At 35.6% G+C, this 25,332-nt stretch overlaps 6 protein-coding genes across 7 annotated transcripts; 5 read left to right on the forward strand and 1 right to left on the reverse strand.

Moving 5' to 3' along the window:
* LOC105174044 (probable small nuclear ribonucleoprotein G) lies at positions 483-2,724 on the forward strand. Its single transcript, XM_011096008.2, has 4 exons — positions 483-611; positions 727-749; positions 2,142-2,263; positions 2,362-2,724. The coding sequence occupies exons 1-4, from the start codon at positions 577-579 to the stop codon at positions 2,422-2,424; spliced, it is 243 nt and encodes an 80-aa protein (XP_011094310.1). The 5' UTR covers positions 483-576; the 3' UTR covers positions 2,425-2,724.
* Positions 4,795-8,669, forward strand: LOC105174045 (rho GTPase-activating protein 5). Its single transcript, XM_011096009.2, has 5 exons — positions 4,795-5,572; positions 6,843-6,963; positions 7,050-7,169; positions 7,362-7,592; positions 7,715-8,669. The coding sequence occupies exons 1-5, from the start codon at positions 5,157-5,159 to the stop codon at positions 8,333-8,335; spliced, it is 1,509 nt and encodes a 502-aa protein (XP_011094311.1). The 5' UTR covers positions 4,795-5,156; the 3' UTR covers positions 8,336-8,669.
* On the forward strand, positions 9,925-12,884 carry LOC105174046 (4'-phosphopantetheinyl transferase HetI). Of its 2 annotated transcripts, XM_011096011.2 has the most exons (8): positions 9,925-10,246; positions 10,351-10,526; positions 10,934-11,001; positions 11,097-11,198; positions 11,327-11,482; positions 11,638-11,757; positions 12,134-12,263; positions 12,332-12,884. In XM_011096011.2, exons 1-8 carry the CDS (start codon positions 10,170-10,172, stop codon positions 12,436-12,438), a joined length of 936 nt encoding a protein of 311 aa, XP_011094313.1. In that variant the 5' UTR covers positions 9,925-10,169; the 3' UTR covers positions 12,439-12,884. The 2 variants fall into 2 exon arrangements, 1 of the variants encoding a protein (XP_011094313.1); XR_002287991.1 differs by lacking the exon at positions 12,332-12,884 and having other exon boundaries at positions 11,638-11,953; positions 12,134-12,258.
* On the reverse strand, positions 13,278-15,319 carry LOC105174047 (putative pentatricopeptide repeat-containing protein At3g11460). The gene has a single exon (XM_011096012.2). The coding sequence runs from the start codon at positions 15,216-15,218 to the stop codon at positions 13,314-13,316; it is 1,905 nt and encodes a 634-aa protein (XP_011094314.1). The 5' UTR covers positions 15,219-15,319; the 3' UTR covers positions 13,278-13,313.
* LOC105174048 lies at positions 17,092-17,801 on the forward strand. Its single transcript, XM_011096013.2, has 2 exons — positions 17,092-17,316; positions 17,471-17,801. The coding sequence occupies exons 1-2, from the start codon at positions 17,206-17,208 to the stop codon at positions 17,609-17,611; spliced, it is 252 nt and encodes an 83-aa protein (XP_011094315.1). The 5' UTR covers positions 17,092-17,205; the 3' UTR covers positions 17,612-17,801.
* Positions 18,164-25,155, forward strand: LOC105174049 (ABC transporter B family member 29, chloroplastic). The gene is made up of 10 exons (XM_011096014.2): positions 18,164-18,879; positions 19,401-19,487; positions 19,606-19,713; positions 20,904-21,170; positions 22,258-22,341; positions 22,814-23,030; positions 23,211-23,296; positions 23,388-23,575; positions 23,787-23,916; positions 24,711-25,155. Exons 1-10 carry the CDS (start codon positions 18,271-18,273, stop codon positions 24,852-24,854), a joined length of 1,920 nt encoding a protein of 639 aa, XP_011094316.1. The 5' UTR covers positions 18,164-18,270; the 3' UTR covers positions 24,855-25,155.

The raw sequence follows: 25,332 nt of genomic DNA on the forward strand, positions 1-25,332 counted from the left end.
ATAAATTGGAAAACAATTTTTATTTATAACTTATACTTTTATTAAATTAGATGAATTTAAATAAAAAATTACAAGCAATGTCTGTAGCTTATTATTAATATTATAATTTTTTTTTTCCTACAAATATTCCAACTTCAAATTTTTTTAACTTTTCACTTTTATTTTTTTTACAAGACTTTTCATTTTTGTTTTTAAATATTCAAAATTTTAACTATTGCTTCACTTATAATTTTCTTTACCATTTTATTTTTACCATAAAAGTGTAAGTTATTGTAAATACTCATTTGTGGAAAATTTTGACTTTGAAAACAAATTTCATATATTACTAATGGGATAATAGGCAAATCCATCTTTTGGGATAAGCCCAATTTTCTAGTTTCCCTAATTGGGCCAAATAAAACAGCCCACAGGTAATTAAATAGAATTGCGGGATCCAGCCCATTATGGTCTAAAACATTCATATAAAAATTTCAGCCCAAAAGTTTTCCACGTCTTTTGCCTTCAATTTCTAATTCTAGGGTTTTGAAGCGCGATAAACCCAGAAATCGCTTTTCACGCTCTCTCTAGGATTTCGCCATGAGCAGATCGGGACAGCCTCCGGATCTCAAGAAGTAAGCTTTTGCAGCTAATTGTTGAATTTTGTTCGTTACCTATTTTTGCATTTTATTTATGCTTAGTAAAAGCTTTGATTTTTTTTTTTTTGACTTTTTGGTTATCTAATGGCAGGTACATGGACAAGAAGCTACAGAGTGAGTCCTCCGTTTTCATTTTTGTTTGTTTTCTTGAAAATCATGTTTTGGTGTGGGCTACTGGTGCTGCCATTTAGAAATGTTTTATTTCCAATTTTGTGGCTTTTATGTAATGCACAATATGGCTTACCAATTTAGGATTTTGGTGAAGTTTGGTATGGCTGGTGATATGGTAAAGTTGATGATAAGTTTTTACTGAAAAATAGCTCATATTTGGTGATGAATTTGATTGTGTGTGCTATTGGCATTTAATTCTATTTGCTGTTTGCTCCCGTTGATTGTACAATATAGTTTTGGACCCTTGAACATGAATGCTCAAAAGTGCCTAATTTTCAGATAGTATACTATATTGCAAGAACCTATATGTAAACTTTATGTTAGCAATTTGAAACATGGATTTGTGCGATGTTTTAGATTGATGAAGGTTCTACAACTTGCTTAGTTTGGAGGAACTGTGGAGGGGAGCGTGACAGAGAAACTGAAACTTCTGATTTTGACTGATTTTTGTTTTTTGTTTATAAAAAGTGAAATTGTTTGTTACTAATCATTTCGAAGCCAGATAGACTTGCCTACAATCATTCTCATGTGTATTTTCCTACCGAACTGTTATATATAGGAAGTAGTTAAAATTCTAGTTATTTTATTTTTTGTCTAGAGGTTCTGGGTGCTCTTGTTCAAAAGCTATAGTTTTTATGTTTTCATTCTATGATTTAGTTCTGTGGTATAAGTTTGCTCAATGACATGCTCATTTTTAAGAAACAATATTGGTATTAGTTCTTTAATAAATTAGGGGTGTGAGAGTCAGACACTGTCACTTTATTGGAGTATTATTTAGCTGCAGCCTACATTTTGAATGCTAGCATCAGAGCTTGTTGCTATACTATCTTGAAGTGTTAAAATTGCAATGTAGATAGATGTATGCCAAATAGGTCCTCAATACATTGGGTATATGGTTAAATCTAGAAAAGTATCGACGTATAACCCCATAATCAAATATATGAGAGTTTAACGTGTTATGTTTTTGTATCACATAATATTTTTTTTTGTGGGTATTGACACGTCTAATAGGCATGCCAAAATTGTTGGACATGTGTGTCTAGTTTTCTTTCTTTCTTCAATCTTGGACTACCATGTCATTTCAAGTCCACGGATGCAGCTCCTTTAGAAAACTCCACGAATGACAGGCTTTGATTGTCAGAATATGCAGTTTGTAGCAAAAATACTTTTGCATCTTGAACATTACACCATTTTTATTGATCTTGAATGCTATCTAAAAATTTCATTGTACGGTGTCATGAGTTATGCTGTTGAGTGCTATTTTTGTGTTTCGGTTATCATTTATTTTTTTCCACTTATGGTTGTTGATATTTATTTTGTGATACTGTATTTCAGTAAAGCTTAATGCCAACCGTATGGTGGTTGGAACCCTTCGCGGTTTTGATCAATTCATGAACCTTGTGGTTGACAACACTGTTGAAGTGAATGGAAACGAGAAAACTGACATAGGCATGGTGGTGAGTCTCATTCAGCTCCTTGTTGTTGCATGAACTTCAATTTTCATCAGCATGTGATTGTCAAACTCAGCAACTGTTTACGCTTGCTTCTATTGCAGGTCATTAGGGGAAACAGTGTGGTGACAGTTGAAGCCCTCGAGCCAGTTAATAGAGCACAATAGTTGTACATTTTTAAGCACGGGTCCAATCTTGGATGCCGAAGTTGTAGTAATTTCAACATTATGCTACTCATTTCTGTTGGCACGTCTCGAAAATGATAAGGTTGCTTGCTAGATCAATTGTATCCAACGGTATGATTTGGAATGTAACTTGGAGGCTGTGGGGCCCTTATTGCCAAAATGTCCTGAAAAAATCTTTTCCATTGGAATCAGGACAAAGGGTGTATTATATAATTGCACATTTGCTTGCTGTTTGTACACCAGTATGCCATTGCCATATGATGAGAAATTCCTATTTATGTATTCCTTGTCATCTCCAGGTTTATGCTGTTAATTTCCGTCCTCTTCAATGAAATGGTGGCAAGTCATAACAGAAAAAAGTGAGACTCGAGATGAAATGGAGAATTATAATGAAGTTTTGGTTAAAAGTTTAATATTTTGGGTTGTGGTCTTGCTTAAAGATATTAAGGGGAAAGGATAAAGTAAAGGAGGGAAGAGTTTATGAGAAGACCATGCCATACCCATACGGGATGATGGATTTAAGCTTAGGTTTTAACGAAAGATTTGGATAAACAATTTCAATTGATTTTGTATCAAAAGAATTTGAAATCCGTGGATACTTAATGAAATATAATTAAAATTAGGGTTAAAATATTTGAAATAGTTAGGGTTATACAACTCACAGGAAGGGTTTACGTAGGTGGTATTTAAATTTGAAACAATTGGAGTGGAAATGGAAGTGGATACATTACCCAATTCCAACTGACAAGGGTCAAACTCGGTCAAAGCTTAGAAACTACAAATACGGAGCCGCTCCTCCTTTTTTGTTCCTTGCAAACCGCAAGCACAGACCCAAATCAACTTTTCACTTTTTGCTTCTCTCTCTCTCTCCTTAACAGAATCCGTCGCCATTGGAATTGGAGCAAAGGCCAAAATAAACACGCCTTTTTCTCCATTTCTTTTCAATTTATATATATAGAAAACTCCTTTTTATTTTTAATATCAACAAAATTGGAATATTAATTGGGCCTCAATCCTCAACAATATATTATTCTATTTCATCTTGGTCGGAAGACGCTCCAATTGACATGTAAAGGAAATTTATGTAAAGTGGGGAGTGTTGTGTCTCTTCGTCTTTGTGTCTCCCAATTCAATCCACCCAAAATAAATGTCTTAATTGGGAATGAGTGCACCACAAATAAAGTTAAAAAAACACCCAACTCTACATAACCTTTAATGTACTCAGAACGGATTTTCAGTTCATTTATTGGCAATGCATTATAATTAATTGCCACCTAATCTGATCATGTTTGTCATTACATCATCCAAATAAATTATATTTTTGTATAAATCCCAAATAAAATTTGAGTTTTCTAATCAAATTTTTATATTGATGTCGCAATTGAGCTTTAACGAGCATACTATTATTTGAGTGAGTGTAGTAAATAATTTTCATGTAGCTATTAACATCTTAATAAATTAAAATCGACAACCATTCTCCAAAAAAAAAAAAAAAGAAAAGTTGCAATTTGGCAATAGTACTTTAAAGTTTAAACATTAGAGTATGGTATGGAAGTTGGGATGGATGTTGTTTTCTTGGTTTCTACCTCTCCCAAATTGACAGCCGTACAATATATGTCCAAAAGCTTTCCAGATCAAAATGCAGTTATTACAATATGGTGGAGGTAGTTGTGTAATAAAAGAAGAGCTTAATACTAAACATTCTTAATTGATTATTAAGATACATATAGCCGTACATTAATAACTGACTCTAGAATGCCACCAAGCTATGACTTGCAATAAAATGAATAGATATGTAGGAGTAGAGGTACCATAAATAAGCTCCTCTCTCACCTTTCACTCCCTTTTTTCACCACGAGCCCCATGAGTAAGAAAAGTTAAATAAGGAGAGGGGTACATTGAATTAGTTAATTTGGATAATTAGTTTGAAAGATGTGATTTTTGTTGATGCATGTAAAAGATATAATAAATACAACCGTACAATTATTCTCATATTTAGAAACCATATATATCTATATACATATGTATATAGAATGTTCGAGTTTGTTATATAATTGTTTACTCTCAAATTCTCGTATGCTGATTTGAGCGTTCGATAGAGACGGAGAGGTATGTGTAACTATGTTTGTTCGTATTGTGAATTGATTTGGAAAAGGAAAATTAATTCAGAAATAAACTCAAATAAGAAAGATGACTAAAAAATCTTGTAAATAATTTTTGGCCACATCTCAGGATTGTGAATTTGTTGTACATGGGATGTACTGTTTGTGGATAGAGTGAAACCATGCACAAAATCCCAGCTTGCAAACAGTAAACAAACGTTGTCGTATCAAACAAAGTACAGAGAGAGCATGGGGGGTTGGAAGAAAAAGGTTGTAAGTATAAGAATGAATATGAATATGATGATGTATAAGTCTCACCTTCCGGAGAACCTTTACTTGAATCCAACTCTACTCAACAAAAATCCCTAACAATCTCATCTCATCCCCAAACCTCCCATTTTGTTCTTCTCTTCTTCTCCTCAGCATTAATCCACCACCAACCCCATCATTAACTAAAATACGCTAAAATCAAGAAAACCCACCAAACTCTTGCTATTCTATTCATTCCCTCCAAATCAATATCAATATCAATATCAAACACCCCATAAAAATCCAATCTTGAAACACACACAACACGCATTCTCATTTTAAAGGGGGTGGAGGTGGGAGGAAATGACAGACATTCTGCATTCCCCACCTCAGCTGTCTTCACCATCAAGCTCCATTTCATGTATAACACCCACGAGCAATGATGGGCTGCCCCAACAGACTTTTCTCGACCATGACTCCCTTATTACCAGTAATCTTGCAGCTAATTTGTGCAGGAGAAGTTGCGGTGCTGGGCAGATAAGAGAAGGGGTGGAAGGGAATCAGCTGTCTGTTTTGGCAGTTTTGGTGGCCATCTTGAGGAAATCTTTGGTGGGTTGCACAAGTGTAAGTGGGGTTGGGGTTGAAGAGCAGCTGATGGAAATTGGGTGGCCTACGAATGTAAGGCATGTTGCTCATGTCACTTTTGATAGGTTTAATGGGTTTCTTGGACTCCCTGTTGAGTTTGAACCTGAAGTTCCCAGGAGGCCTCCTAGTGCCAGGTCAGTTTTCTCCACCCCCAGAACCTTTTGCATCTTTTGTCTGTCATTCTTTCTCAGTGTTTTCTTTCTTGAAACTTATACTGGAGTTCAGTTTTTGTGATAGATTGGCGGAAATTTTGGGTCCTAATAAGTTTCTTTTTTTGGTAAAGTTTTGGCAAGTCTATTACTGGGAAATAGCCATATCTGCTGCATCACAGTGTAATGATAAGTGCTTTTGCTTTCTTTTGTCTTCTATATGGAGCATGCTATATTTGGTGATTTTGAGAATTTGTAAGTATAGAAGCGTTTAGACGCTTTACTTTCTTTGGAGGAAGTTCCAAACCATGTCATACTTAATTCTTAAGGGAGTATCTTCAAAGTTCAAACGTGTGGTTATGTGCAAAGTAAAGGTAATATAGAACTTTATAGAAATATTTGATCTATATTAAAGTTGTTATTCCTGCAATTTGGTGAAGGATGCTGTAATCTTGCTTGATAATATCATTAATGTCACTTATCCATTTCAATCGGAACAAGCAGAATTTTTTTTTTTTTTTGTAAATTTTATGTTTTAGAACCATCAGAGATGAGTAAAGTGAAGAAGCAAATAACTTGCCTATAATGTAAGGAAACTGGAGCGTTTCTCAAATTTGTTATGTTTCATGAGAAACTACGGTGGCACCTCATGTCCGCCAACAAACTTTTGTGATTCTATTTTTGTGCAGTATAATCAATGATAAATAAAAAAGAAAAGAAGAAAAACTTCCACGATGATTTGTATTTAAGAAGAGTCAATACTGAAAATGAAAAGATGATTTACTTGAAAGTCGATATAAAGTTATACATTCGATTCATTTTTTTCGGCATCACATGTCCATGAATCTCCAATCACATTCGCTTGGCTTTCCTTATTGAAGTGAAATACAAATTGTAACATAAAAATCCAACAGAAGATCCAGACTCATTTCACATCCTGTTCTATCACAAAACCGTCAACTAGTTTAAGAAGATTGTCATTACTTAAGCTTTGACTTTCATGTCTTGAGAAGATCATCACATATTTTATGCTTTGATAGAGGTCCATATTTAATGCTGTGCTGGAACAGATACCGTTAAAATGTGCTTTCCATGCTAATTCTTATCCTTTAGCACCTTTGCAGCCCAAATAACCTGGTTGTAAATTTCAAGTTTATGGTCTTACAGTTGGAAAATTCATAGCCAGCAAATTCTTGCCGTTACTTCTAAGTTGATCCACAATGTATTGACTTCAATATTTTCTCCTTTTGCATAGTACGAGAGTATTTGGAGTCTCGACAGAGTCCATGCAGCTTTCTTTTGACTCCAGAGGTAATTGCGTGCCTACTATACTGCTTATGATGCAAAGACGCTTGTACTCACAAGGAGGCCTGCAGGTAACGCGATGTACAGAAAATATTTGATGACATATTATACTGTTTAAATTAATAAGTGAATCAACTTTCCTTCCTCCCATCTGCAGTCAGAAGGAATCTTCAGAATCAATCCAGAGAATGGGCAGGAAGAGTATGTCAGGGAACAACTAAATAATGGACTGATTCCAGATAACATCGATGTTCATTGTTTAGCTGGTCTAATTAAGGTACTTTTCCACCTTATCATACTTCAAAAAATATCATCACTACGGGTGAAAATGTGAAAATTTTCAATATTTGCATCGAGGCATACAAACCATTTCATTCCAACTCACTAGTTCTTTTTTAGTTGTATGAAAAAAGAATGCTAGCTTAATCCTCCTACTTAGTACATAATTCTACATATTGGTTCTTCATAGGCCTGGTTTAGAGAACTACCGAGAGGGGTATTGGATTCTCTGTCACCAGATCAGGTGATGCAGGCGCAATCAGAAGATGAGTGCACTCAGCTTGTGAGGCTCCTTCCACCAACAGAAGCAGCACTGCTAGATTGGGCAATTAATCTTATGGCTGATGTTGCCCAGTTCGAGCATCTGAACAAGATGAACGCACGTAATGTTGCCATGGTCTTTGCTCCAAATATGACTCAGGTGAGCAGAAATACCGGAATTTCTTAACCATAGAATCCATAATTACTTGAAAGTAACAAGTGCTGGGCCTTTTCCTGTGCTTTTGGTTTTGGTTCAAGTACTGATAATTTGGCTTGCGGCAGATGTCGGATCCTCTGACCGCATTGATGTATGCCGTCCAAGTAATGAATTTTCTCAAGACTTTGATTGTCAAAACCTTGAGAGAAAGAGAGGATTCTGCATTTGAAGCTGGTCCGCTGTTGCAGTTAGAGCCTTCCAATGAAGATGGGCATCACAGTCTAGTGAGATCGTTAAATCTTGAGGCCGATGACGTAAGTGAGGATGAACAAGTCAAAATAGTGAAAGAACCAAAGCCAAATGACAGTATTAACTATAGTTCTTCTCAGGCTGAGCCTAAAACTGACAACAAAACTCATGACTTTCTAAGTTCCACCGAGAATATCTTACCTGATGCAAAGGAACACGCGGCTGATAATGGCTCTGTTGATATTCCAAATTGTCGTGGGACAACAAAGGATGGACTTGAGGGCGGGAACACTTCCATGGGCAGTGGGAGAACTCAATCAAGAATCCGGAGGACGAAATCCGGCCAGCCAAGCAACTCAAATAGTGTCAAGAAAGGATCAAAAAGGCATACCCCTCGAGCAGTCGTTCATGCAAATGAGACCGCAGAAAAGAACAAGGAAATAAGCATTATTAGCCGTGTAAATTCACATACAGAACGAGCGGAGGCCTGGAGGTGAAGGTCATGAAACCATAAGCTTTGCTGGACGAGCGGCGAGTATCGTTCTTATTTCCAGCTAACAGAAACCATCATTTGCATTCTAATTTTCATTTGGGTCTGTGTTTCATTCAACTATATATTATATTGAATTCTTGGATTTGGAGTTATTACAAGTTTGTCAGTCTCATGCTTAGACCCCTTCTGTAGCTTGCACTGGCAGATTCTGTGTATCCTTTACCTGTCATGGTAATGAACATCTGATCTCTGTGTAAAGAATCTGTAGTAGCTTTGGAATACTTTGGACTGTGAATGTAATTTAATTTCATTTTTGTTGAACTTATTAATTGGAAGTCTGAATGAGGAGTATTATTTTATAATGAATTTTAGTGTGGATTAAGTTCAATAAATTAAAATTAAAGCTAAATTATCTTCACGTCCCCTGAAATTAAATGTAATAACACAAATACCCCTATTCTTTACAAAATTGCAAAACACTTTTTGATATTATAATTATAATTACAAGAACATTTTTTATTAGGGACCAAATTTTACAAATACATGCCATAGGTTAAATTATATTGACACCTTACATTACAGGAGAATTGCTAATGTCTCATGAGAAATCATTACAAGAAGTCAGCAACCAATAAGCATTATTAGTCCCCGATATTTGATTTCAATTTTAAAATAATTCATGTCTTTTTAAATCATTTCAAATTAGTCCCTCCAATAAATAATTTTCCCATATTATCCCTATAAAATTTTTCTTTTTTTTTACAAAAAGTCATTGTAGTACTTCACTTTCCACTTTTTATTGCAATTTGGTCCTTCATACATTAACTTAGAAAATAATAATTGTTTTAATTAAAAGAATTTATCATTGGACAGTTATTCGGTTGTTCGTGCACATTTAACTTTAAATTTTAGGAATTAATCATTTTAAAAATATATACGTTAATTTAAAAATAAAATAATTAAAATTTGTGTTAAAGAAGAAAAAGACAAATAAAAGCTGAGAAGAAAGAAAAATTAAAATTAAATAAATAATTTAAAAATAATGGAAAAAAAATTGAAGAAAAAAAAATGATGATCTTCAAAATAAAAGATCGCCCGAATAAATAGGGGTTTTATATACCCCATTTTTCAATATTTTAGTTGACATATTTATTCTTTTATTTGTGTTCTAATTTTAAAAGTTTTTGTTTAAATACTTTTGCTCTATTTTATTCAAACTTTTTTGTCCAATTTATTTGTTCAAATATTTTTTAATTTTAAAAATTCAATAAATTCATTAAATTCAAAATAATTATATTAATATATCATTAATAAAGTTATAATTCGAATAATTACCCAACAATAAAGTATTTCAATTAAAATGATTATATTTTTTTAAGTTTAAAATAGAAGGACCAAATTGTAATCATAAATAAAAAGTAAATAACAAATAAAAATATGTAAAAAATTATTGAAGGGACTAATTTGAAATGGGGTAAAAAGATAGGGACTATTTTAAAATTTAAATTAAAAGTCAGGGACTAAAATGAATTTTACCCGTAATTTGTATGTAATGAACGGAATATTAAAAAACGTCAATGAACAAAACGAAGTACAGAGGCTGAAAGCGTTTACTCAGAAATTTTTTCTTTCTCAAACCTCTGCTCGTCGTTCATTGATTCCCCCGCCGCCAATTGTCGGATGCCAAAACGTCGAGCGAGACCGACGCTCTATCCGCTTCGTCCCCTAATCTCGAACACCTTCACTAAAGTTCTTTGATCTCTGCAATTCTGCCTTTTCCTTGTTGAGTTATATGCAGCCCTTTTCCCCTTTCTTCAAATGCGCATAGGGTTTCAAGAATGAAGTTGCATTGCTTTCAGAGAGCATTCTTCCATTCTTCACCTTCTTTAATCCCAGTTCAACTCCCTGCTCCAATGTAAATCCTCTTCTTTTTTGCCTGTGAATTCTTTCCTATGTTTGCATTGATTGTAAGCACTTGGCATTTTCTTATTTTTTATTTGTTTTTTGGTTTTCTTTTAGGGAGACTCATCTATGGTATATGAAACCCAGTGAAGTGAAGAGTGAATCTTTGTTAAAGGAATATTTGGATATTCTGTCGCCATGTGAGAGGAAGAACGTGTTGCAAATGGGGGGAGAGGAGCTGAGGAAGAGTGCTTTGCTAGCACGCGCCTTGGTTCGCACTACGATTGCCAGATGTATGTCATAATTCTTTCTTGAGTAATTGTGGATGTGTTTTTGGTTGTTGAAGCGCTTTTTACTTTTTTTTTTTTTTTTGTGAATATATGTGAGTATGTGATGGAACTGAAACTATTATCTTTATGTTTAGTTTTCAGAGTGTGACTGTGTGTGTGTTCCTCGACCATAGAGTTTAAATCCTGATTCATGCAAATAAGTTTATTGCTACCTCGATGCACTACTTGAAACAATAAATTCTGAGTGATCGGAGAGGTTAAGAGAGGAAGGAGCTGAATGTAATAAATGGGTTTCTATGCAGCACGTGCTGATATTTGAAATATTTTGCAGTAGTTGAAAAATACAATTTTGTGGTGAAATGATATGAATATTTGAAATTTGGCACTCATGACCATATTGGTTTTGGTAGATCAGATAAACTCAGAAATTACACCCAGATCATTGAAGTTCCGGAAAAACATACACGGGAAGCCTGAGGTCAAGTTTGATTTACTCTGTATTACCTTTGGTGGCCTTGGTTTTCCAGTATCAACGTCGCGAACCTTTCCATTTGACATTTGGGCTGTTGGCAGGTGGAATGGCAATATAGTGATGATTGGCATCCGCCTTCACTGCATTTCAACATCTCACACACTTCTTCTTTGGTAGCCTGTGGAGTGACCGTCAATTCTCAAGTTAGTTATTGTTCTTTTTGTTGTGATTTTACAACAGTGGTGGTCACTTGCTTAAAGGATCATTCTTTTCCCTAACCTGCTGCTATTTAATCAACTGAGACGCATGTGTTGTTTCATTTCAAGTGTAGATCGGTATTGATGTGGAAGAAAAGCATCGGAGTATTAAACACAATGTCTTATCTTTTGCTCGACGTTATTTCTCTGAACATGAAGTTCAATTCTTAGCTGCCATTTCTGACCCACAAGTTCAGCGAATGGAGTTTATCAAATTATGGACACTCAAGGTCTTTACTCATCAATTAAATTATTTGAGCTTCCTTTTTTCTTAAATTTTGGACGTATATAAATGGCCGAATTCATGAAAAAATCCATCTTGAAGGAGCTACGTAAAAGACCCTTCTTTACATTAAGGTTTTCCACTAAAAGTTATAATTTTCAGGAGGCATATGTCAAAGCATTAGGAAAGGGGTTTTCTGGTGCACCTTTCAAAACATTTACCATTCGCTCTAAGAGCGTTCCAGAAGAAGGCTTCAATAAATTGGAAGGTTCAAGTCTCAAGGTACCTCAGGCGATTTCTTACTGGATTTTGAACAGAGAAGGTTTTCTGTAATTTTGATCTGTGCCGAAAAGTTCATGTAAAAGAAATATGAAAGGAAGATGGCAACAATTTCTGAAGAAATCACATTATAGTTATGTGTTACCAATGTGGTGTTATGTCCTGAATTCTACTTCTGTGTGCAAAATGTCTTTTTCTTGTAAGTACAATTCTCCTCGTATGGTAGAAAATAATCTGCTTTTGACCTCTGTTTTACTCTATACATTTTGTTTATTGTTTCTAAAAGTTGCAAGTGACATGCTTTTCTCCCCTACCTGGGCCTTATTGAATTGTTTAGAATTCATTATTTTGTGTTATGATATGTCAATACTGCTCTCAGGCATCTGAAATAGTTGTCGATTCTTTTGACAACCCCACTGTCCTTACAAGCAATTGGCAGTTTTTGCTCTTAGAGTTGGCTAATTCACATTATGCTGCAATTTGCACAGAGAAGCATGGTGCCTCTGAAGGTACGACTTCTTGATATGATTTTAGAAAGTAGAAAGGCTGGCGTTTGATGCAATTATCTTTTTTGTAGGTGACAGAAATGTCCCTGTAAAGTTGACGGTGTGGAAGACAATTCCGTTTTTAGAGGATGAATGCGTCTCTGGAACAGATGCAGTTAAAACAATATGTGGTTTGTAATGAGTCTGGACTTGCGAAAGTATCAGTTGTATCCCAGCTTCAAGTGCAGGAGAATACAGTTTCCACCTGAGATACCATTTACCAAATGCATTTTTTGATTACTCCAGAGGACCTCGGAATGGTGCGTCCATGCTCACTTTGTCCAGTTCCTTAGTGCAGTTCACATTAAGTTGTGTTTTAGACTCAAAACTGTATATCTTGTGCGCCTGATGAGTTCAGTTAATAGTGTGTAGAAAGATGCGACTGTGAGAAGTTCCATAAAATCTGAGAGCTTTCACTTTTTCTTTGGTTTCGGATTCAGATTTAGAATATCGTTGGTCATACTGAACCTCAACTCTTCGCCAAAGTAATTTATACTTTTTGGCAGTTGTTTGGCCTATTCATAATAGGTTTGCAGAACTGATCCTATATGCCCTTTTCAGTAAAATAAATCTGGTAACCTTGATGCCCAATTGTCAAATTTTCCTCGTTTCAGATAAAATCCAACTCAAGCCAAAATGCTTAGCTGTTAATGCTTTTGTTTTCATCCCATCTCATTTCAACAAGAAAAAATGAGATGGAATGAGATGTTTTTTTTAGTATGTGATTTGACGTGAGATAAACATATAATAATAATGATTGATGTAATGTGTAAAAGGTATGAACTATGAAATATAATATAATGATTACAGTTGACTTAATATGTTTTTTTTATAGTAATAAAATGTGTTTATGATAAATATATATATATATATATATATATATACCCGCATAAAAAAATTATTCCACAAACACCAGGTAACTTGTTTGGACGGAGTGAGATATATATTCACAAGCAAGGGTAGTCATTACTCTGAATATTTGGAAAATAATAATATTTACCTGAGTCAAAGGTTTCACCAGTAGTCATTACAAGAACAAGACCCACCACTGAAATGGTGAAAACGGGTGGCATCTCTAACTACAAATTGACATTTTATAAATTTGCTCACTGATTTTACAAAAAAGTGACAATCTCCACATATCCTCAAGTTTTTAAAAACAAGAACTTCTGTTTTTGGGGTCGAATTTAGGAGTGCAAACGCAATTGCCAGTCTTTCACTGTGCACAGCTGTGTTACTGGTAATTTGATCCCTTCCCTGTTTGTCATTCTCTTTTTCATCACATTTTTTCGCTAAGCCTTGCAACTTCTCCAACATTGCATATATCGCTTTTGCCTGAGGATGACTTCTATCCCCAGCCATAAAGAGATGGATCCTCCCTTTCCATTCAACATAGCTATAACCTGGATCCTTTTTCAGTCCTCGTTCTCGCATCATCACCCGAATTCTCAACACACCTTCAGCATTGCCTGCTTCAGTGTAAATATTTGATAATAGCACGTAATAACCTATATTTGCGGGTTCAAGCTCAACAACCTTATCAAAAGCTAACTCCGCAAGATCCACATTCTTATGGATCTTGCAAGCACCCAAAAGGGCCCCCCATACAGGGCCATCGGGCTCAATAGGCATTGCTTCAATGAGGTTGTGAGCTTCGTCCAATCGACCTGCCCGCCCTAAAAGATCTACGACACAAGAGTAGTGTTCTGAACCAGGATTCAAGTTATATTTCCTCTGCATTGAGTGAAAATATTCCAACCCCTTCTCGGTAAGCCCAGCATGACTACATGCAGTCAGAACGCAAACAAAAACCGCTTTATCTGGCTGAATACCTGCCCCAATCATCTGATCAAAGAGCTCCACAGCAACCTCTCCATGTCCATGCATTCCATAGCCACCTAAGATTGCTGTCCATGACACCAAATTCTTCTCGGGCATAGCATCAAAAATAGCCCGGGCCCTCATCAGGTTACCGCACCTAGCATACATGCTAATTAATGAATTCTTTAAAAAGGGATTAAATCCAATTCCTAAACAATCTATCTTCTCTTCTACCTCACGACCAATTCTTTGTGCGCCAAGGTTAGCACAAGATGATAAGACACCAACAAATGTCACCTCATCAGGGCACACACCCAAGGATTGCATCTCCTGGTAAAGATCCAAAACCTCTTTACCAAGTCCATTCTGGGAGTACCCGGATATCATTGCATTCCAAGTGATCAAGCTCTTTTTAGGTATCTCATCAAACAACTTCCTTGCCGACTCAATCGACCCACAATGCACATACATTGACAAAAAGCAATTCGCAACAGCCAAAATAGTGCTTAAACCATATTTCCAAGTCAAGCAATGCAACGACATCCCCAGGTACAACTGCATCGGATCCGTGCATCCTGGAGCCAGTCCCAAAATTGTAACCTCATTAAGCGATACACCTTTACCCCTCATTTCACTAAACAAAACCAACCCATTTGACAATCTATTCTTCTGGACAAAACCAGATATCAAAGCATTGTAGCAAACCGTCAGTCTAGCCGAGTCAGGAATTTCATCGAACACATTATACGCCTTCTCAAGTAAAGAAAACCTACAGTACATCGAAATTAAGGCCGTTTGAACGAAGGGTTCAGAGTGGCAACCGGACTTGATCACGTGGCAGTGGAGCTGCACTCCGGGAAGAGGCATGGATAAGGCGGCTGAGGACTTGAGAATGAAGGGGAAGGTGAAGGCGTTCTGGGTGGCGCCAGAACGCAGCATTTGGCGGTAGAGAATCAGGGCTTGCTTGTATTGGCCTTGTTTTGAGAGATTTCTCAGTTGTGTATTCCATTTGCCGCCGCAAGCAATGGCGGCGGCGGCTTTGTTTCTCTGCAGAAGTCCCGTTGTCTTGATACATAATGGCAAGTTCTGCCTGGTCATGGAGTCAACAGAGAATAGGAGGAGTGACCATTTTTATAGCCTTCACAGATGTGTAAATGTTTCGAGTATTAACTCATCACTAATACTGACATGGATTTGGGGCGCTATGTCTCAGACCGGACTGATACTGTGAATACAACTGAAAGTTTAAACAGTCTTTTCTTTTAAAAAAAAAAAGAAAAATTGAAACTTTTTAGCTATAATGCTATATATATTATATATATATATATATATTAATAGAAAGGGTTACATAAATTTTACACCCTTAAAGTATATCACTCTCGTCAAATTTGAAATAAATATTTTATACTTAACTAATTTCTAAACATTATAGTTGAATAAACTTTTTAGATTGATTCATATATTTAACAATAGAGAGCTTAATGTGAATATATCATATTATTAATAGTCAAGAGTATTTTTATCTATTTTTATTTGATTTAAATGATTATCCAAAAACAGGGGGTAAATGAAGGTTTATTTAATTTAAGGGGGTAATCGATGATGGTAATATACTTTAGGGATGCAATATGTATTTAACCCTAACTGAAACGATCAATTATATTGTACTATGCATTAAGATATTCAACTATATTAAATAGTGCAATAATTTCATAACAAATCAAACAATAAGAATAATAAAGGGTTAAATTATAGTTAGACTACTTTTCCTTGGGAAAAAAAAAACACTTTTAATATTATAGCTATAATTCCTCCAAACTCGATTACACGTTACCAACCCCCTTTCATTAGGAATTGGATGATGGTATATGCTAATATCAAGAAAAAAAGAATATATAAATTTTCTATTTTAACCTTTATTTAATATTCTAGTGTAAAATTTTTATATTTGTAAGTGGTTAATGCAATATATATATATAAAGTCAAAATAGTGTAATTGTAATAAAATATTATTTTCATATTATATACTTTGTACAAAAGGTAGTCGATTATGAATAGAAAATATGGTTATTATTTTGTATTTGTTTTTTACTTTCTATATATGTGATGAGTAAAACACCATTGTTCCATATTTTTCTTGAAACACTAGATAAAGTATTTGAACAAAACAATTCCAGAAAATAGACGCAATAATGATATTATGTAGGAAGTAAAAAATACACCAGAAGATGATAGTTTTTTTCAGCAAAATTACACTTGTCCATAGGATAGGGGTTCAACATTTTTAGTTTCTCTATTTTACAGAATTTTCAAACTGATCTCAAAAATTGGGAAAACTTGCGACATTTTTAGTTCTCTACTTTATGAGATTTTTAAAATGGTTCCAAAATTGAGAAATTTTGACACATTTAGTCTCTATTTTACGGGATCTATAGGATTAAATGTGTTGATTTTTTCTAATTTTGGGACTATTTTAAAAAACTCTTAAAGCATAGAACTAAATCTGCTGAATTTTTTTAATTTTCGGATCATTTTAAAAATCAGTAAACAAATGACGAGAAGTGTTGAACCCCTTATCCTATGGGACTATTTTCATTCATTCATGGCCACTTTCTACCTAATGTCTGTAATTTGAGAGCAATATTTTATTACAATTACAACCTTTTGACTTTATATATATAATTTCACATTTTTTTATCTTAACCCAAATAATAAATTACAAACTATTGTATAAATCCACTAACACCACGTTAGATACGTGGGGTTGGAACTCAAATCCTCTGTTTATAAAAGGAGTTTAATTAAGCAAATAGATATGGATGGCAGGAAACTATCATATGTTTGGGCAGCTTAAATTAGGCAAGAAGGCATCTGTTGATGTACATAGTCAGAGTAGCTATTTTCCAGGGAAGTTGAAGAGCAAAGAATGAAAAGTAGTTGAGATCCTCATTCGTGGAAGCACTTGTGGGATTTACTGACATGTGTTTGTTCATCCATTACACATTCAAAACTGATACAAAAACACCTGGAAACAAAAACTAGCACTGATCCAAAACACTGTCTGGTGAACAAGAAAACATAAAACATGGCAGGTTTTCCAGCTGCTGATGTAGAAAAGGAGTTGAATCCAGGCTTCGACAAGAATTTCCAGGTCGATCCCGTCTCTTCTAACGTCGCAACATCAAAGGGAATCAAGGTAAACCCGTCGAGAAATCACATCACACCATTACATATCATATACATGTCCGTCGATGAACTTGTAATGTAAAACATGATTGTCGGGCCGATGCTCGTGTTTGAACTTGGCATGCACCTAATGCTACTACTACATGTGTTGTCTGCTGCTGCAGGAGAGAGATGAAGCAGAAAAGAAAGAAGATGAAAAGACGGATGCCCTGCAGAGTTTTAAAACTGCGATTATCGTTTCAGGAATGGTTGTAGCAGTGGTTGGCGCAATTTTTGCCGTAACCAAAAAACTCAGAGAGAAATGAGGCTTCTTCATGTACTAAGGGACGAATGCTTACTTTTGCTCCCTAATCAAGTTTTATAGTACATTTCGATACGATCATTCATTGTAATCATTTGGAGCGACGTACGGTTTCAAATCTGATCTGTAAGTTTTGAGGGGTTTGATATGTATGTTTAAGAACGAAAAATTCTATTTTTATTAAATTAAAGTATCTGAGAGAAATATATGCAGTGTTTATTCAATTCAGTATTATATTATATTTAAATTGATGAATTTAAAATTGAAAGAAGAATTACAATAATGAATTTCAAGTTATTTTATATCGAAAAAATTTGAATTCCATTGATATTTAAGCAAAATATAATTTCAAATCAAAATTAAAAGATTGAATTTAAAAATATATGAATAAATTTGTAATTGAAATACATCAATCCAAGTCACATGGCAATGTGTATTCGACTCACTCTATACGAATATTTATTATTTTTAATTATATTGATGTATTGAATTATTTAATATATTAATAAATTTATGGAGAAGTCAGCCTAATCAAATGTGTAATTAAGTGTGGAAACTGGAGAATTGCGGTTATGACAGTTAGTCCTGGTTTTCTTCTCTGCTCGGTCCCTCGCTATAACAAGAACTCAGCAGTCTGAGGTTTTTCCTTGTCAACGGAGATTAATGGCTCAACTTCTCCGACTTCCACCGCCATACTATTCGTCTTGTTCCCCTTCTCTCTTTCACCTGAAGCTCAGAATCCCTACTAGGATAGGCGGAACCCGGATTGCCAACCATTTTCCAGTCTCCTTTTCCCTCAGAGCATCCTCTACGCTTGCAACCGACGCCGCCCCCTGCAATGACTCGTCTCCGCCGATCAAATTGGCGTCCCTTACTGCGCTCAAGCCGTACCTCCAATCTGAGTGGCGGCCGATCATCTCTGGCTGGCTCTGCAGTGCAATATCGGTCTACTCGCTCTCGAGAATCGTCCCTCTGGCGGGAAAGCTCTCTTCTGTAATGGCCACTGAAAATTTGATGAGCCTGAGAAACGAGGGTCTGATATTGGGGGTTCTTGTTTTGACTCGAATTGTGGCGAATTATTTGCAGCAGGCGTTTTTGTGGGAGGCCGCGTTGAATTGTGTGTACAAAGTTAGGGTTTTTGTGTTCAATAGGGTTCTGCAGAGAGATTTGGGGTTCTTTGAGGGTGAAAAAGGAATTTTACCTGGCGATGTCGCTCACCGGATATCGGCCGAGGCAGAGGATATAGCTGACACTGTATATTCTCTCCTGAATGTGAGGATTTCTTGTTGACTTTTGTTATGAAACTATTTATTTTAATGGTGTATGTAGCAATGAGTTAATTACTATCAAGTGAAGCTACAGTTTCTGTACAAATTGCAAAAGTTACAGGATTGGCACTGCCCCCTCCCCCTCCAACCAAAAAACAAATAAGTAACAAAGCCAGTTTGAAAGAACAGAAATCATTGTTATGGTAGCCTGCATTCTCCAAATTTTGAACTACAATGGATGTGTCTTTGGATATTTGGTATTCAATTGATTCAACTGTTTATAGTTGTTATGGTCTTTTATGCTCCTTTGTTTCCATTCAATTATAAGCATTGCTCATTTCGCTATTTTTGAGATCATTCGAAAAGCTCTAGTGGAGGGTGCTTAATTGCTTATTTTTTTATTATCCCAGCCTTTCCTTATACGGATACTACATATTAAGATAATTTTTCTAATATCAATATGTCACTCCATCAGTTAGTTACCACCTTTAGCCTTAGCTTCTCATTTTCTGTTATATTTCACAGACAATTATACCAAGCACCCTGCAATTATCTGCTATGGCTACTCAGATGTTAGTCATAAGCCCTGTGCTCTCACTAATTTCTGCACTGGTAAGAAGCGGAGGTCAAAGTTTTATTCCCAACTTCTCTTTCTTTCTATATTTAGATTCAATTTGTTAAAAATTTTGTAGTAGAAATGAAGTCTCAAAATTTCCGGTGTTCTTTTAAGGTGATTCCATCAATGGCTCTCATAATTGGATTGCTTGGAGAAAAACTTCGTACAATATCAAACAAGGCACAACTTAGTACAGCTGCTATGTCAGCCTACCTAAATGAGGTAGGTGTTATAGTTTAAAACATTAGCTGACACTACGTTGACTTTTGATGTTCTTCCATTTCTCGTACTCATACTACATATTTATATTTTCCATTTATTTCTCTATGTATATGAATGGAGCTCCAAGTTGACGAATATACCTCCGTTCAATTACATTTTACTTTTATTATGTTCATTCATTTGCATTTGGTGTGTCTCCTTAGATTTGTCTGGTTTGCTTCGTCCTGATATTTATCTTCTGCTATCTCATTTGGTTCCTTTTCCTGGTTTTTCTTCCCCTCTCTGTTTCTGCATCTGCAGTTACCTACTTCTCCTATTAGGGGAAAACCTTTTCTTCACATTGCTGTTACATAGCATTGCTCGTATGATTAATTTGATTATTCATTTCTATTTCCTGACAACCCACGCCAGCGCACTCTGGGAAAAATAGTTAGAAGAAAGAAAGGCCACAAAACAACCAAAAGGTAAAAGTAACTGGATATAGAGCATATATGTTATCAAGCATGTGCTGATGCACTTTAGGGTTGAAGAAAATGCTGTCAACTTGTGCTCCCTCAGCCATGAAAATCTGAACTAGTTTTGATATTCACCTGGAAATAATTATGAAACTGTAAAATGTTGCTCTATGCTCTGATAACCTATGCTGGTATTCCTTTAGGCGTCTCTTTGGAATATGTGAACTGCTGCACATTGCTAGCATCTAACTCTGCATTTTCTCTGGAGATACATCATATTTGTTTCCTGTTGCCACGAGAGATTGTCTCTATAAGGCTATTCCATGGTAACTTATGTATTTTCTCAGGCATCCACCTAGCAGGATGTGGATATTCAATTTTGGATGTACTTAACTTGTTTCTCAGATTTTTCTATCTGGACATTATTGATCTGGATGTTGTATTCTGTTCCCTTTTTAGCTTTCAAAGCAAGTACATGATTACTAGATTTGCGAGTTTAAATTTCCAGATAATGGAAAGAAAATGGAGAATGTTGTAATTTCTTCTTTCCAGTAGAAATTTCTTCTCTTTTCTGCATTCACATGTTAATTCCTTTTTCTATTATTTTGTCTTTCGGCATAGAAGTTATTTAAGGGTTTTTGCTCTATATTTTAATAGAGCAGTTCAATGAGTAGCTCTTTGTTCTGATATGTGCTGAGAAGCTTGGGGGTGTATGCATTACACAATTTCTTTTAGGTACTCCCTTCAATTCTTTTTGTCAAGGCAAACAATGCAGAATCCAGTGAACGTATAAGATTCAAGTTGCTTGCTTCTGCTGACCTCTCTGCGTGTTTGAAAAAGAAGCAGATGAAGGTTTTAATTCCTCAGATAGTGCAGATGATGTTTTTCGGGGTTCTATTCATGTTCGGTGCCAGTTCATTCGTAGTTTCAAGCGGCATATTCAATTTCTTCACCATGGTTTCTTTCATAACATCACTGGTTCTGTTGATTGATCCTATCCAGGTAATACTATGGTGAATTTTATCTGTAACTAATTGCTTCATTTTATTTATATTGATTACTTGCTGAAAAGTAAACATGGTTCATGGATAAAGTAGCTTTCAGTTCTATGAGACTGCAAGATCTACTTTCCTGGGGGGGCTTTTGAGTATTAAGATCGTGTATGTTGGAATTTTCTGTTTTCCACTAAATTGACATTTCAATTTAAGATCCATGATCTTGTGGTAGTTGGCGGGGACTTAACCCAGAAATTAGAGAATTAAAAGAATATTCAGTTTCATGATAACTGGCTGATATTAGAAGCTTAAGCCTTGCCTTGCCCTCTTTCTCATGATCTGGATGAAAGAGCTTGGTGCTTCCAATGATGCATAATTTGGGTAGCATGAGGCCCTTACTGAGTGTAAAGCATCACAGATATGTTTCAGAACTTGAAGTTATTATGGTACCTGGCTGAGAATGAATGAGTTTTCATGTCATTTTTGAAGCTTTAGGGACTATATCATAATCTTTTCTCAAGTTCTTCCTGCATACCTAGTGGATCTTTGTATCACGAGGTTCTCATGTGCTCACACCTTCTCAGAATTGCTATTCCATAATCTTCATGGTACTCCTTTAGGTCCTTCTCTTTGGATTGATTTCTTTGTACAGTAAGATGATTTGTATGTATTAGAACTGAATTAAGGTATGTGTTATCATTCTGTCTCTCATGTAATCTAGAGCAGCTTTATGATAGATATTGCAGTCCTAATCGATTAGGCTGCCAGCGTTTTGGGGGATCTTCTTCTCTGATTCATAAACTTGTGAAGTTGTAAATCATTTTCATTATCGACAGATCCTTGCTAAAAAGCATAGGAACTATTGCAGACAAAATGTTCTACCAAACCTTTAAACTTTGACCATATGCAACATTCAGGATCAGAGAGTTTCTAAAGGTAGAAATGGAAATACTAAATTACTTTTGCATTTTGGCACTCTGATGGTCTCGCATGATATCTTTGTCATAAATTTCTAATGCATTTCATTTGTTATTTATGGGTTTTTTTCTGTGCAGCTGTCTTAAAGTATCAACTGAAATTAAAGAATTACGCAGGGTGTGGGAAAAGCATACAACGAGTTAAAACAAGGGGAACCAGCTATAGAGCGGTTGTTCAATTTGACCTTGTTCAAATCCCAGGTAGCGTTAATATTTTGCAGGCGTTGGCTTCTAATGAGTTCTGTTATTACCAAAGTGACATTGATGAATAGATGACACCCCATTTCTCCTTCAGTGTTGAACAACAATTCTGAATATGGCCCTAATGGGGTTTGTCCGTTATTCAAAACATGAGCGAAAACTCTTTCTCAATTTGCATAAATAGTCGTGGTTTCTAAGTTTTTAAGCATTCCTTAATTCTCGAAATGAGATACATAACATTCAGTTCTGATTTTCAGTGGAGTTGAGTCAACCATCATAGAATTACTGTAGATAACCATGTAAAATGAGGTAACTACAAAGACTATACTAATTCTCAAATGACATGAAACAATAAGAAAGAACAAAAACCTCAACTTGAGAAATGATTACTGTGTTGCTGCCAATTAATAAATAATGCATGAGAAGTACGCAAATAACCCAGTTTATCTACTGCTAACTAAGATGTGCACAGGTAATTGAGAAACCAGATGCAGTTGATTTGGCATCTATTACAGGAGAAGTGAAAGTTTGTGGCCTTTCTTTTACATATGGAGACAGTATCACACCTGTATTTGATGGGCTGGATCTTCATATTAATGCTGGAGAGACGATTGCCCTTGTTGGGCCATCAGGAGGCGGCAAGACAACTCTTGTGAAACTTCTGCTTCGCCTATATGAACCTCTTTCCGGTAGGTATTGGGAATCTATCATTGCAAAACTTGTATGCCTTTAGCTTTCCATCATTCTCAGTCAAAGGACCACTGCTATCTTCTTAATGCTTGAATTGAATACATGAAGAATTTAGCAGAAAGTTAGAAAGAATGATTTATCTTATAGCTAACTGAATTTTCCTATTTCTACATTGACAGGATTGATATTAATAGATGGATATGACATTCGAAATATTCAGTTAGAGAGCTTAAGGAAACATGTTGGTCTGGTTTCTCAAGATACGGTAGCTGGCTTCCACCATCTATGTTCTCTTTCAAATTATAAATTCATGTCTGTCATCAGTTGATAAAGGAGATTGTGGATGGTCATTTCAGGTACTCTTTTCAGGGACTATTGCTGAGAACATTGGGTACAGGGATCTAATAAGTGGTATCAACATGGACAGCGTCAAACTTGCTGCCCAAATTGCAAATGCTGATGAATTCATTAGAAGTCTCCCTGATCAGTACCAGACCACTGTTGGGCCCAGGGGCTCAAACTTTAGTGGAGGCCAAAAGCAAAGGCATGGGATTCTTCTGGACCTTTTCAGTTGTGTTTGATCTTTTATTGCTTGAATTTAGATACAGAACCATCATTTTTGAATATTTGATATTTACATTGGGACTTCTCATTCTTATTAACCCGTGATGAATGTAAGGGAACCCATCGAATGCAGTACCCTGGAATTTTTACTGTCTAAGTTGACCCTTTTAATTCCTGCATATGTATTTCAGACTAGCTATTGCAAGAGCACTCTACCAGAATCCATCTATTCTTATTCTAGATGAAGCAACTTCTGCATTAGACAGCAGATCCGAGTTCTTGGTGAGGCAAGCTCTGCAGCGGTTATTGCGAAATCGCACAGTAAGTTTAAGTGCTATTATTCTTTTACTGCTGTTTATTTATGTTGTATTTGTTAGTGGTTGGACGTATTTTCTTGGATATCTAAAGAGGTTCGTTGTCTGCTAAGAGTACCTTTTTCTTGATTGGACTACAACAACAAGGTCATTTCTGTGCATTTCATTTAGCAATTGAGGTACTAAGGCCACTTCAAAGGTGTAGCTAAGTTCATTTAAGACATCTTAAAAACTTGCTGCATCTTATAAGATGCTTAATGCTTATAAATATTGGATCTTAATCTTAAAAACTATTGAAGTATCAAAGAAGTAATAACTAAATGGTCAAACTGGAAGAACTGTCAAAATTCAAAACATAACGTGTATGAACATGCTTTTTGAGGAGCTTATAAGATGCTATCTTATTTTATAAGCTAATAAATTTCTCTCTTTAAATTTTGCCCCATGCTTCACCATATCTTCTATGTTCTAAAATTATGCCTTAAGGGACTTACGGAGGGAACCAACTACCCTCTTAAGATGATGTTAAAGAAAGAGCAACCTTACGGAACCCTCATCCTCTTATCCGCATATCAGTTTCTTAGTAGAATGACGCATTCAGTTGATGTGCTTATTGGCATTTTTCACCCATGTCCACCTGTGAAGCCTCTCTTGCTCGATCAAGCTCATTCCTAGGCAGTTCTTCTTACTACTTATCAGGACTCAGGAACATGCTTAATGGTTCTACTGTAGCTGGCAAATTGACTTTGATTAGTGTAAACCTTTAACTCACCAGCCTCGATAAATTTTTCGTATTTGCAGGTATTGGTGATTGCCCATCGATTGGAAACTGTTCAAATGGCTGAAAGAATTTTCATGCTAAATGATGGAAAGCTGCAGCAGCTGAGTCATTCTGATCTTTTGGATGGTAAACATGGATCACTAGCAACAGCCCTTGTACTGTAGTAATATCCTAGGGCGGACACTGTTTCACAGTCAGGCTAGCTATGGAAATTCTCCCGTTGGCTTAAAGTGTTCCCACAACGCTATTCCACATCACGCAGAGGAACGCTTGAATTAGATCGAACACGCCTGGATTTGTTATTGTATTCATACTGCAGCTATTTGTGTGCTTCAAATTCAGTTATTTATGCAAAGTAGTCCACTTGTGTAATGACATTTTGAGTTGCTTCTACTGCTCCTTTTTCATTCATTAACAATGGTAAGATTTCCCCGGTGCCGTTCTAATTGTTTGGCAGGATTGGTTGTTTATTGAGTTCACTCCTTGAGGAAGTCCAAAATTTAGATGATATCTGAATTCTAAATGATCATGTCAGAAATTAATTTGTAGGCATGATTTCTTTGAAACCAAAATCCTATCAATTTACAATAATAGTTCAATGGCATTTTTACAGTGTACTTTTATACATAATTTTAATCACTA

Source organism: Sesamum indicum, linkage group LG11, assembly GCF_000512975.1.
Source record: "Sesamum indicum cultivar Zhongzhi No. 13 linkage group LG11, S_indicum_v1.0, whole genome shotgun sequence".
Taxonomy (NCBI): Eukaryota; Viridiplantae; Streptophyta; class Magnoliopsida; order Lamiales; family Pedaliaceae; genus Sesamum; species Sesamum indicum.